The sequence below is a fragment of the Heloderma suspectum genome, chromosome 2 (assembly GCF_057233095.1).
Source record: "Heloderma suspectum isolate Gila_16-S chromosome 2, 16-S_ref, whole genome shotgun sequence".
NCBI lineage: Eukaryota > Metazoa > Chordata > Lepidosauria > Squamata > Helodermatidae > Heloderma > Heloderma suspectum.
The window spans coordinates 102164853-102178576 of NC_139459.1; the positions used below are offsets into that span (position 1 = coordinate 102164853).

Sequence of the window (13724 nt, forward strand, 5' to 3'; positions counted from 1 at the left end):
CAACAAAGAGGGTGATCATGCCTGTTGGCTCTTTGGCAGGCTAAAGGGATGGTGCTTGAGCATGGAGCAGGCATGCAGCTATGTGCTGTGTATGTGTGCCCATTTTCCCCATGCAAGCAGACCAAGGCTATTTTGCAATCCACTTGCTTACGACTGGGGGATTAGGGTGAACTGCTCTGACGCGCAGTCCCTGCTGTGGCCATTCTGTTGTCACTCCTCTTACAGTTTTGTTTTACCATGATTAACTGTCCCACCACTCTTTTTAAAAATCAGTTCCTAATGATCTCTTTCTCTGTCTCTCTTTTTGAGGCAGAGTTGCAGCATCACAATGACACAGGTGCCCTCTTCTTTTGATAGCCCTTTCCCAAGTGAACAGATACGATTTAGTCTTGAGAACATTTTAGCAAGGCTGCCTTCCCTTTTTACTTCCCTTAGAGAAACACTGCTGCTATCATGTTGCTATAGACACACACACACACACACACACACACACACTCCGGTCTCCTATGTGATGTCCTGCTTGTCCTGAAGGATCTGACTCTTGATATGGGGACTGCTTTTACTTCCTAACAGTAAATGACCCACATATTGGCACCCTAATGCAAACTTATCCAAAGCAGTGTATGTCTGCTTCTAAACTGAATAGCAAGGGTGTGGGTGGAATCATGTTAGCAAACAGGAGATTTTGTTATCTTGTTCAAATGGATGCAGTGATTGCTAAAGAACAGTGACTGTTAACAAAGGGTTGTGTGATATGAGATGACAGTAAATCATTACTGTAGAATTCTACTCAAGAACAGCAGAGCTAGCTTTCATTTTTGGCCCTTCAACAAATAGATAATACATTTGTCTCTGTTCTTTTCATACTGATGTACAATCATGATAGCAAGAGAACGGGCTGCAATCTTAAAGTCATCTGCATGTTTCAAGATGAGGCTGGACAGCCATCTGTCAGGGATGCTCTGACTTGGATTCCTGCATTGAGCAGGGGGTTGGACTCAATGGTCTTGTAGGCCCCTTCCAACCCTACTATTCTATGATTCTGTGATGTTCTCAGTTCCCATGAAAGCCAATGGAATTCACAAACTCTGCAGTGGATTTGCAATGTGTCACTTATTATTACAGTGGTGGCATTCTAGGGCAAGAGTGGGGAATTCAGGCCTGGGGTAGCCCTCCAAGGTCGCCCTCCAGGCTTCCCCATATGGCCACACTCCCTTTCCCTCAACCACCAATTATTGGGTGATTTCTGGGCTTTTGTGCATTTTCCTCATTCTGAAACACTGAAATGCCTCTCCAAAGGCCTAATTACTGGGAGTATGAGCTTTAAGCTACACATATGCTCATATTTTGGCCCTACCCCTTTTTCCTTTGGCCCGACTTACCACTGGGATGGGGCTCCTGAAAGCTTCTCTGAAATGGAATTCTGCACGCTTGTTCTAGAGCACAAGAGACTGATCCAGAGGTGCTTGTATACAAAAGGGTATTGTGTTCAACTACTGAATAGGCATTAGTTGCTGGTATGCATCCCCACTCAAAGGTAGATGGAAAACTCTCGTACGTTCAGGAGAGCTGTTCCCTCTTCTCTGGTCTGAGTGTCCCATTACCTTTTTGTTCTATTGCCAGGGTATCTACATGTTCATTTGATCTGCTTTCTAGGCCATGTAGGTCAGTTATTTTTCCTGCATCGTCTGACACCAACTTAAGCACTGATAGCACTGAAGTCAGTTCTCTAGATCTGCCCCTTTTTCCTCCCCTCGCTTTGCATAGAACACCAGGGGTCAAGGAGCCCTGCAAAATGCATAGGTTGGTCAAGAATGAACCAACTTGACTTGATAGCACTAATTTGCTTGTTCATGTAAACAGTTTTGCTTATGGGTTTTTAAATGTCCACTCTGTTGCGCATAGAATAGATCAGCCTTCCCCAACCGGGTGCCTTTCAGATGTGTTGGACAGCATTCCTGTCCAACTCCCAGCATTCCCAGCCAATACATCTGGAGAGCATCGTGTTGGGGAGGGCTGGAATAGATGGTAAGTATTTTACGATGTGTTCAACATTATAGTGACTAATTGATAAAATAAAAACCAAAGCCCTGCACCAATCACAGTCAAGGGGAAAGAGGGAAAGTCCAAAGGTGCTGTGCACTACATTTATTTGAAAATGAACCAAAAAACCTGATATGTCTAAAGTGAATGCTTTTCTTTGGGGTAATAAAAGTTATGAATAGAGAGAGAGAGATCATGTGCATATCGTGTATAGTAAAATAACCCACAATGAATGTAACAATTCATTGCTGATTTCTGACTGAAGCCATGAGCAGGGATTGTGGCAAAATGGTGTACATAACTTTTCGTGTAGAAGGTCCCAGGTTCAATCCCTGGCATCTCCAGGTAGGGCTAGGAAAGGATCCTGCCTGAAGCCCTGGAGAGCCACTGCCAGTCAGTGTTGACAATACTGGGCTCGATGGACCAGTGGTCCATCGAGCAGCTTCCTATATTGCATACTGCTCCCATTGACAGATCAGGCTAGGAATCATGGGCCTTGTTCTGCATAGCTAGGGATTGATACATGTTTAAGGGCTTCCTTACTTTAATGCAGGGGATACACTTGATCAGTTGTTCTCTCCTGGGCAGGTTGATGGTAATCTGAGGCTGATTGGAAAGAAGGCTGGCCCATCACCAGTTTACATCACCTGAGTCCTTCTGTGCTGATAACAACTAGTCAGGTTGGGTGGTGGGGAGTGATCAGTTGTATTCAAGAGTTGGCAAATGCTTCGTTAAGAGAAGGAGTGGTTCTGGGTGCCTTGAAGAAGGCAGTTAGATTGCTCCTGAAGAAGCCATCTTTGGTCCCTGACAGTTGTATCAACTATCAGCCACTTAAAAAAGTCTCCTTTTGAGGCAAGGTGCTTGAGGATGTAGTGATGAATCGACTCCCAGTGCTTTGGGAGGATATAGTTTATCTAGACCCATTTCATTTTGGCTTCAAGCCTGGCTTAAATACTGAAACTGCCTTGGTTGATGAGACTACATACACCATAGACCTATTCATGTGTTTAACCTTTCCCTTTATGGTCTATCTTTTCCTGCCAGTGCCCTTCTATACTGGAAGATAGACAAAGGGAGTATGACCCTGTTGCTTCTCCTGGACCTCTCAGCGGCTTTCCTTACTGTAACCATGGCATCCTCCTGGACTACCTGTCTGGATGGAGCTTTGATGCACTCATTGCACCATCTTGTAACGATCTTAAAAGACTGCCCATGCTTCTGTGTCCATCAAGAGTTAGGTTACTGTAATACATGGGTCTGACTTTAAAAAGTCTTTGGGAGCTTCAAGTGGTCCAGAACATGGCAGCAAGGTTGTTAACAGGAACCAGCTGCAATATTCATATTTCACCCATTGTAAAATACCTGTACTGGTTTACCAATACATTTCTGGGCATAATTCAGAATGCTGGTTTTGACCTACAAAGCCTGGCTAGGGACTATTGTTCCTGAAGTACTATCTTCATCTGCCCATTCACTAATGTCATCAACAGAGGCACTGTTCCGTGTGCCCTTGCCTTTAGGACAGTGGGGGCTAGAGCTAGGGTCTTTCCGGTGGTGGCACCCTGTCTTTAGAATGCTCTCCCCAGACAGGTTCTTCTGGCATCATCACTTTTGCTATTTAGGCACCAAGTAAAAACTATTCAATTCACTTCAGTCTTTTCTTGAGCAATTCTGGTATTTAGCTTTTAATTTTACTTATTTGTTCCTTTTTTAAACCACTAAATAACTCACGTGCTCTGGGTAGTTTATAAATTAAAAAGATAAAATACAAACTAGCAATAAACGGTGAAATAAATCAGATCGAAACAAGATAAAAGCAGCACCAGTGCATAAGAAAATCAAAAATAAGAACCCGCAGCAGAGATAAAACAATGTTAAGATCTAAAAGCGCTAAAACCAGTTGCTAAAATGCCAGGGAAAATAAAAAGATCTTCACCTGGCACCAAAAAAAGCATAATGTAAGCTCCAGGTGAGTCTCTATAGGGAGGGCATTCCACAGCGGCGCTGCCACCACTGAAAAGGCCCTCCCTCCTGAAGCCACTCACCTTGCCTCATTTCGTGGGAGCACCTGGAGAAGGGCCTCAGATGACCACCATGAGATCTGGCTATGTAAATATGAGAAGAAAGGAGGTGCTCCTTCAAGTAACCTGACCCCAAGTAGTTTAGGGCTTTAAAAGTAAGTGAGTGAGTGTGTGTGTGAGTGTGTGTTTTATGATACGGAGATTTTTTAATTTTATGATATGGAGGGTTTTTTTAATGATTTCGATAAGCTTCTCGGAGCATTTATGTGGAAAGACAGAATAGCAATGTTTAAATAATTATAACCTAAACAAGTAGTTCACTGATCAGAAACGTAAATCATTTTGGTTGCTGTCACAAAAACCTCATATTCACACATCTGAAAAGACAGCATGATTCTACAAATGTGCCTAGTATAAATACCAGTGTTCACAAAAGGAGACATCTTGTACAAACTGCTTTGAAAGTATCTATAAATAACAGAGTTGGATTATTATAATGAGAGACTGTGTGTGCCAGCAGACTTAAAAAGAAAAGAAAAGGAGTATATCATATGAAGAAGAGCACTTACTAGAAGCAGTGCTGGTCTTTGTGGAATGAACACATATCGAAATGGCATATTGGGACTTCCTTTCATGTTTTCCTGACTGGGAAAGGTAATGGGCAGACATATGGTGCACAGATAATGTTTGTGTCTGGATAGGGCGGTGCATTTCAGGCTATAAATACAGCGCAACCATCCCGAAGTGGAAGCTATAAAACAAAATGAAACTGTCTGATGGCCTTTGTACGCCAGATGGCTGCTAAATGGGCCTCTCCTCATGTTGGGGTTGTCTTTTTATTTACTGTGTTGGCTTCTCACATACACATGCCTCCCTCCTTCCTTGATTAACAAACAAGCTGAGTATAGACGGAGAGGAGAGAGAGAGAGAGAGAGAGAGCGCTTTGGCATTTGAAGCTCTCTGGGGGTTTGTTGTATATTCATAACCCTTGTGAATATTGATAGGTAGGGAAGGGCACTGACAGGAAAAGATAGATCATAAAGGGAAAGGTTAAACACATGAATAGGTCTATGGTGTATGTAGTCTCTTCAGGCGAACATCGTTTTCCTCCCTTTGCAAAAAGCTATGATAAAAATCACTTGTACTTTACATATGTACTAGTAGGAAAAGAGATGTTTGGTAATGTCAGGTTAAAAAGGATATCAAATATTGTGTCAGTGGATTAAGTGAGGAGTAGTTAACAAAAAACAGGATAGCCTGAAATTGTGTAAAAGGGGTCAGTCTACACTAAGATGGAGGTGGTCAGAGACTGTATTAAAAACAGGTCACCTCAATTCTCCATGCATTATCACTTTGTCTTCCTTTTCTCTTGCTACATTTCCTGTGGATTATCTTTATTGTTTAGTAGGAATTAGTAAGTATTACTCTGACTTTCCCAAAAGGGATTGTTCATAAAGCCTGTGGCAGGGTGTGTGTGTCTGGTTCATAGATGTGGGCCTTACTGGTATGTTTGTGAGAGTATCACATGCAGCCACCTCCACTTCCACTCTGGAATTCCAGCACACTCCTCACATCCTGACACCCACCCTTTGTGACTTTGAGACCAATTGCTGCCATGTGCTGTGCATGGACCTGCCCTTGAGGACTGTTTGGAAGGTGCAGAGATGGTCATCTTTACAGATGGGCCACCAGAAGCACTTGATACCTGTGCCGGAATCCACACTGGCTTCGTGTAGCCCTGAAGGCACAATTCAAGGAGCTAATCAATAAAGGCCTCAAATGGCTGAAGCTGTGCATAATTTAAAGTCTCCACCTTTCCTGTCACTCATTTGGCACCATTAAGATCAAACAAAAAAACTTCTTTAAAAGAACAGAGTGGAAAGGGGGTGTTCTTACATAAAACTGCCTGCAGGTTTCACACATGGTTTTTTTCTCTATTTAGCCACTAGGAGGCAGACTTGTGAAAAATCATGGTAGTTCTGGGCTAGGGACTTCCCTTTTCTATTATCTTCAATTACTCAGCACAAATTATTAACCACACATTCATGTTTAGCCAGACCTGTGAATGCAGCAGAATGAGGTGGTAGGATTTTGAGTCAATAATGTGAATTTTACCCCTTCAAACTGCCTGTAAAACAACAACACTAGCACATCTGGGACAGAGGTTCTAGCCCAGACAGCTCCCTGCTTTTCAACTTGCAAGAATGAAATATTTATATTTATATTAATTATTGCACACTAGAGCATTCAGAAATGTGATCCCTCATTTGCAGTCTGAAGTGGAATGGTTCTTTCTACCATCTCATTCCCAACCCATTCTGCAGCAGCAGATTCAACATGAGTTGTTTTGGTTATAGTAATAAAGGGGTGGAATTCACCACCACCACCACCACCAAACATGTGCGCGCACACTCTTTTCCAGAGATTCCTGAGAAATAATTCTAAATCGTGTTAGTAATGGCTACCAGTGAGTGGTCACTATTCTAGATTATTTAATCCTGATTAAATCATGGGATCTTGCATATGCACCTTCAGGCTCATTACTCAGTACTGCAAGTGAAGTGGCTTTGGACAAATTCAGATGTTCCCTGAGTGGTGTATGAGCCATTCTGTTGTGGCTGAATCCCTTGCCACTCTAGTAATTTTTCTTAGGGGAAACAATGTGAGTCGGTGTGGTGTGCTCCCTTCCCATGTGCTCTTTATAGATTTTTACATTAGTCAGTCTTTATATACCCAGGTTTTACAACATTTGCTTGTATTCCTGCATTGCATATTGTTTTTAAGTTGTGATCGTTGTGATCGTACTGCCTTGAGAATTTGGACAGGATCCTTGGAGAAATGAGGCCTGCCACTTGTGTGCTGGTCTCTTGCCCTTCTTGGCCTATAAAAACAACTGGGGGTGGGGGTGGGGATGGGGGACTGGCTGAGTGGGTAAGGCTGGTAGTGAATGTGTCTTTACGGCAAGTTGTGGTTCCATCTTGCCTAAAAGAAGCAGTAGTAAGACCTTTGTTTAAAGAAACCCAACCCTCCCTGAGCCCCATTATATTGGATAATTTTTGGCTGGTCCCTAATATTCCATTCTTGGGCAAGGGATTGGCGTATATTATGGCTTTTCAGCTCCAGGGTTTTCTGGATGATGTGGATTTTAACTAGATCCATTTCAACTTGGCTTCAGGCCTGGTTATGGGACAGAGTCTGCTTTGGTCGCCTTGATAGAATATCTACTCTGGGAACTGGAGAGGGGGAATGTGTTCCTGTTGGTTTTGCTGGACCTCTCGGTGGCTTTTGATACCATTGACCATGGTATCCTTCTGAGGCATCTGTTTGAAATGGGGCTGGGAGCCACTGTTATACCGTGGCTGCAGTCCTTCTTGGAGGGGCAATTTCAGAACATGGTGCTGGGGGAGTCCTGTTAGACGCCATAGGCACTGGTGACCTTCGGGGTTCTGTCTTATCCCCCATGATATTTAATGGATACATGAAACTGCTGGGAGAGACTGTACAGAGTTTTGGGATTCGGTACCACTAGTGTACTGATAACACCCAACCCCATCTCTCCTTTCCATCCAAATCCAAGGAAGCTGTTCTAGATCGGTGGCTGATGTCAGTAATGGACTGGATGAGGGCAAATCTAGACAAGACAGAAGCACTCCTGGTTAGTCAAAAGGCAGATCATGGAATAGGGATTTAACCTGTGCTGGATTACACTCCCCCTAAACATTCATGCTCACAGTTTGGGTGTACTCCTGGAGTCACCCTTGAACCTGGCTGCTGAGGTTTCAGCAGTGGCTAGGAGTGCATTGCACAGTAGAGGCTAATGTGCCAACTGTTTCTAGAGATGTCTGATCTGGCTACGGTCACACGTATCTTGGTTACATCCCATTTGGACTACTGTAGTACATTCTACATTGTGCTGTCTTCAAAAACTGTTCAGAACTTCAGCTGGTCCAGAATGCTGCAGCCAGACTGTTGACTGGGGCTGGTTACAGGGAGCATGACTCCCATGTTGCAACAGCTTCACTGACTACCGGTCTGTTCCCGGGCAGAATTCAAAGTGCTGGTTATGACCTATAAAGCCCTATATGGCTTGGGACCAGGCTGCCTGAAAGACTGCCTTCTCTCATAGGAATCTGCTCAGTTCTTAAGATCTTCAGGAAAGGCCCTTCTTTTGAGACCACCGCTTTCAGAGGCATGTTTGATGGACACTAAAAGAGGGCCTTCTCGGTAGCTGCTCCCTGGCTGTGGGACCCCCTGCCAAGAAGGCTGGGTTTGCTTCCTTTCTGTTGTCCTTCTGCCGGCAGGCAAAGATTGCTTTGCTCAAGCAGGCCTTTGGTATATAAGTGGATCCGTTGCGCTGGATGCTGTTTTTACTGTTGTTGTTGTTGTATTTTTAATTGTTTTTAAATGTGTTTTAATGTATTTGCTTATTATTGTTTTTATCAAGTTTTATTAGTGGTTGTAATCCATCTTAAGTGCCATTTTTTGGTAGAAAGGTGGGGCACAAATCAAATAAATAATTTAAATAAATAAATAAATCAGAACAACTTAAGCAAAATGCTACCAAAGTGCACAGCAAGTTGATCTACTGAAGTATAATTTTCATCTTTATGTCCCAGCAGAGTTTCTCCAAGAATAATATAAAATTCTGTCTGCCATATTGTTTTTAAGGGTTTGAAAAACCAGGCCAGGATTAAGTTGAATATAGTGAGATGTCCTCCAGTAACCACTGTCCTCATCAGAAGACCAGACCTCAGATATCAGCTAGGCTTCAGTGTACAGAATGGCATTGTAAGTAGCATTTGGCATCCTTAACAGTTTATTATCCTGCCTCCTGTAGATCTTTTCTTTAAAAATAAAAAATGAACAGTTAATTTCAAAAACTTAGCTTTTATGTACATGTGTAGAGCCCAAAACACCACTATCTACATACTAGATTAGGACAACATTAGGGACATGAAGGTTAATCTAATGAATGAATAGCATTTGGGCATTAAACAGTGGAGGCATATGGTGAAGTGTTTGTTGTATTGCTTGAGGTCATTGGGGTAATTCAGTGCAAGGGATTTCATCGAATGCATGTATGTATGTTTAGGGTGGGAGGGGTGGCGGGGGGGGGGATGACACAACATTCCAGTGTTTCATTTGTAAAATGAGAGGTGCTGTGGCTAAAATTTGCCATTCTCTTTAATCCTAGAAGCGTGAGGCATGGCTATTGTTATTCAGTAGTAAAGAAATGCAACCTGGAGATGCCAAACTAAAACTGCTAGTGATTTGGTACATGTGATCCCTGACATTGAAATAGCATTACAGGAATGAGTCTCTTCCTTTGATGTGATTGATACATGGACTCTGAACAAAATCTGCAAATGCACCCTCTATAAGACATGCAAGAAGCATTCTTATGTTTTGACAAGTCAGATAGTATCAAACAACTTGTACCTTGTAACATCTGTAACAAATGTACAACTTGTACATTTTCACAACCATCGCTTGAATTGCTTTTTCAATTTCTAGTGTCTCTGGTTCGCATGATGCAGCTGCAGAGCAGATGTTAACGTTTTGACACTTTAAAAAATGCCAGCACCTCCCTCCCCATTTGTAGCATGGTCATGCCCCAGGAGAAAGAGTTGATGCCGTATTCTTCTGTGACAAAACCAGTGAGCAGTTACGTGTCTTTACCATGTCAGTTCACTGTACTACGCATCCACCAAATTCTTGAGTTTAGCCGTGTTCCTAGGAACTGTGCTTTACATTTTTTAAATGATTATTTCTTTACATAAGCAGGTTTACTACTAAGGGTGATTCAAACATATGCAGCCCACAGGGATTTATGACTGTATGCCCTAGTCCTTCCATTCTCCATGGCTAATGCTCCATTTGTGTGCTGGAAGAGCAGCAGGGCCCCTCCACCTGCACACGGCTGATGCAGCATATGAGGATGGGCCTCTATGCGGGCACCTGCTTGGAAATCCTGTTCACATGATCACCCATGGCTCAGTGTGCTGGAGCACCTGCTTTGCATGCGGAAGGTCCCAGGTTCAATTCCCAGCATCTCCAGGTAGGATAGGAAAAGCCCCTGCCTGAAACCCTGGAGAGCTGCTGCCAGTCAGTGTTGAGAATACTGGGCTAGATGGACCAAGGGTCTGACCCAGTATAAGGCAGCTTCCTATGTTTCTATGTTCTTGCTTCCACAAAAGGGATAGTGGAAAGAAATCACACAAGCAGGGCCTCTGCACTGTTGGGCATCAGCATGGAGTGCCCAGCTCATCAGTAACATCGCCTGTGTAGTGGAGAGGAGGGGAATCTGCTGCTCTTTCTCTGGCAAATGGATGAACCAGAGTTCATATTCTCGGTTGAATGTGTGAATTGCCTCCCTTTAAAATATTTTGCAGCACTGTGATATTCAAATGGTCTGCACAAACAAGTTCCCAGGTGATGCTGCAGTAATCCAGCTTCCCCAACCCAATGCCCTCCAGATATTTTGGACTACAACTCCCATCAGCCCCAGCCAGCAATCAGGAATCCTGAGAGTTGTCGTCCAAACCATCTGGAGGGCACCAGGTTGGGGAAGGCTGCAGCAATCAAACAAGAATGATGCTGTGTGGGCTCCTTCTTGGTCTAACTGAAGCACCTGCCATTTTACATTTTCAGCGCCTAACCCTGCGTGTTGTCATTGTCTGATATCATTCCAGATCTGTAGCCTTATGAGAGGAGGGATTGCAGAACGAGGAGGAGTGCGAGTGGGCCACCGCATTATTGAAATAAACGGGCAAAGTGTTGTAGCAACACCTCATGAAAAGATTGTTCACGTTCTCTCCAATGCTGTTGGTGAGGTAGGAGCATCTCTCAGTCGCACTCATATGAAATGTTGGCCTTATTGCATTGTTGTCACTACCGAGTGAAAAATATTGACCAATGTGGGCAGGTGACCCTTTGCTACTAAGTGTGGTTTTATGGCTTTTGCTGAGGCCCAGAGGCTCCTTACAAAAGGTGCTAAATGGCTATACTCTAGCTGTGTGCATTTATCACATTTGCATCTTGCCTTTCCTCCAAGGAGTTCAGGACTAATCCACACCTCAAAGACATGAGGTAGGTTTAGGCTAAGGGATGCGGTAACCCAGTGAGCTTTCTTGCTGAGCAGGGATTTGAATGTGGATCTCCTTGGTCCAATATTCTACCCACTACTGCCGTGGCTTTCAACAGGTGGGTTGCAAATGACCTACGGTGGGTCACGCTAATGCTGCCACCACTCTTTTCTTGTTTTGTTGCTTTATGAGGTTATTTAAAAGGTGGAGGGAGAGGAGAACTACAGATGGCAAGAGTGAGAAGGAGAAAAAGGAATGACTATTGTAAAATAAACATAAGTTAGGCCCGTGTTGCAGGGTGTGCTTATAGATGGGTCCCAGATCTGAAAAGACTGAAGACAACCTTATATATTCAACACTGGCTCCTGTTTGGTGGATGTCAGCATCTATTGATATTTGGCGCCACCCAATCATATGCATGTTTTCTTGGAAGTAAGCCCCACTGAGTTGAATGGGACTTTCTAGGTAATATATGTTGGTAGCGGAGTAGTCTTTGCACAAATATGAAAACTCTTTCAGGTACTGTATCTTTTCTCAGGATACATTCCTTTCACCTTTTGCTGAACATCCCCATCACATGAAGGGTTGGATTCCAAGTTCCTGTGAATGGAATTCTGCTCACGGGACACTCCAGGAGGAAGTGGTGATGGAGAGGTGATTTTTGCCGATTCCTCCTTCTCCCTGCTACAGAGAGTTGGGGGACCCTCCAGAACAGTGTGAGGGGTGCTTGGGATGGGAGAGGGAAGGGGGAATTGACAAAAATGCCCCCCTCCTCCAGTGTCAGCGTCCAGTGGATTATACACTCTTCAGTGAACAGCTGAGCTACAAAGCTACAACCACTGCTGGAGGCAGTTGCTTCTGGAACTTTGTCCATTTGGCAAGAGAGTAGTGTGGGTTGCTCCCCCTTTTACTGTCTTTGTATTGCCATGTGGCGAGGGTGCATTTTTGGCATGCTGGCCCTCTGTACCTGGCACTATTACAGCATAGGTCGATTGTGCCTAGTTCTTCTCTTGGGGCTTTTCTACATAAGGCTTTTAACTCACACCTTTAGCCAGGCTTCTGCTTCCGGATTCTTTGCAGGATTAAGATCGGCGCCTTTACACGTATTTTTTTTCAGGGCTTCTTCTTTCCCTGCCTTTCTATATGTTCCATTACACAAACACTAGGTGGTGCTGTGGTATAGCAGAATTGTGTAAATACACAAGGACTCTATAATGCCATTCAGAAAAATATGAGACTTTCCTCAGAGAGCTTCGGCTATTGGGCGGTATAGAAATGAAATAAATAAATAAATATAGGGAAACAACCACAGTAATGGTTGCAAAGCACAGCAGAGGCTCTGGAGGATGATGATGTCAAGTAAATGACCTGCAAACTAGTGAGGCATCATGAGTGCACAATAAAAGCCTCATGTAGAAAGGCTCTTGGCTTCTTTCTTTAGTGTGGATTTGTCTCCTTTAACTGTACATCTAAATGGGTCAGTATACTTACTGCTGGAGTTAGGGGTATAAGTGTGTATTTTGGCTAAAATATGGGTGGTTGTTTTATTATCCACTTGTCTATATGTTTATGAATTGTTTATGAATTTTGCACTGATATTGACTGAATTAGCTTTTTCTGAAATATTGAATTGAAAGTTTATTTATAGGCTGGATCCAGGATCTGCTTTCTGCAAGAAGGGCTCCACTTTTGGATGGTCCCACCACCACTACCACCACCACAGCAGCTCACCCCATTCAGCAGGATCTGTTGACTCTCTGTGTAGCATTTTCAGGGGGCTGGAGGGGCTGCCATGGGAAGGAGGGGGCAGGGAAGTCCACTTCCAACCTTATAGATTGTAGTTTTTTCTTAACTGTCAGATGTGTCATATTATTTATCTTGTGCTATTGCATTTGTTTCTGTGCGTCGCTAGACACTCTAGGTTTCCTTTCTTTTGGAGGTAGAAGCAGGGTACGAATAGATGATGATCATGATGATGCTGCCATTGTGTTTGCAGTAGACCAACTCTGGATCCAGCTCAAGATGTCCAACTCCCTTTGTCAATATTTTGGGAAACACAGACTCAATACTTCTTTCCTTCTTCCAGATTCATATGAAGACCATGCCAGCTGCCATGTACAGACTCTTGACTGCACAGGAACAACCAGTTTACATCTAAAGCTCACCCTCCCAGTGCGCATGGAGGACGTTTCTCATTAGTGATGGTGTTTTCTTGTGCTGCATTTTGGTGTCTGCAGCAACATCTCTTTCACTCTGTTTTCTCACCTTTTCTCATTCTGCTGTGTACAAGATGGCATTTTTGGTTGCACCTTTTTAGTACTAGAGTTTCATGTAATTCTTCACAGAACACAAAAATAACCATGGTTTTCTTTAACACAACAAAACACACACACGCATGCAGTTGTTAGTGACATCGTCATTTTATGCTTCTGTGGCCGTTAAGACAGAAAACACAAGTACCCTGAATGAAAATACGTTAGAAAGCTCTTTTCACCAAATAGGACAAAAGATACGGTAAAATTCTCCTCTTAATAGTAATAGAAAGGATCTTAACCTGCTTATCCTATAATGCTGC

General features: G+C 43.4%; 1 protein-coding gene across 4 annotated transcripts in view; it reads left to right on the forward strand.

The window, feature by feature from the left end:
- Window positions 1-13499, forward strand: part of APBA1 (amyloid beta precursor protein binding family A member 1) — a 123139-nt gene extending 109640 nt beyond the window's left edge. For 3 of the 4 annotated variants that reach the window (XM_084834344.1, XM_084834345.1, XM_084834346.1), the window contains 3 exons: window positions 8733-8852; window positions 10757-10897; window positions 13236-13380. In XM_084834344.1, the coding sequence (XP_084690470.1) occupies window positions 8733-8852; window positions 10757-10897; window positions 13236-13307 (333 nt within the window). In that variant the 3' untranslated portion in view covers window positions 13308-13380. Of the gene's footprint in view, window positions 1-8732; window positions 8853-10756; window positions 10898-13235 lie in introns of all 4 variants that reach the window. The other variant, XM_084834347.1, reaches the window with a different exon arrangement.
- The last annotated feature ends 225 nt before the right edge of the window (window positions 13500-13724 follow it).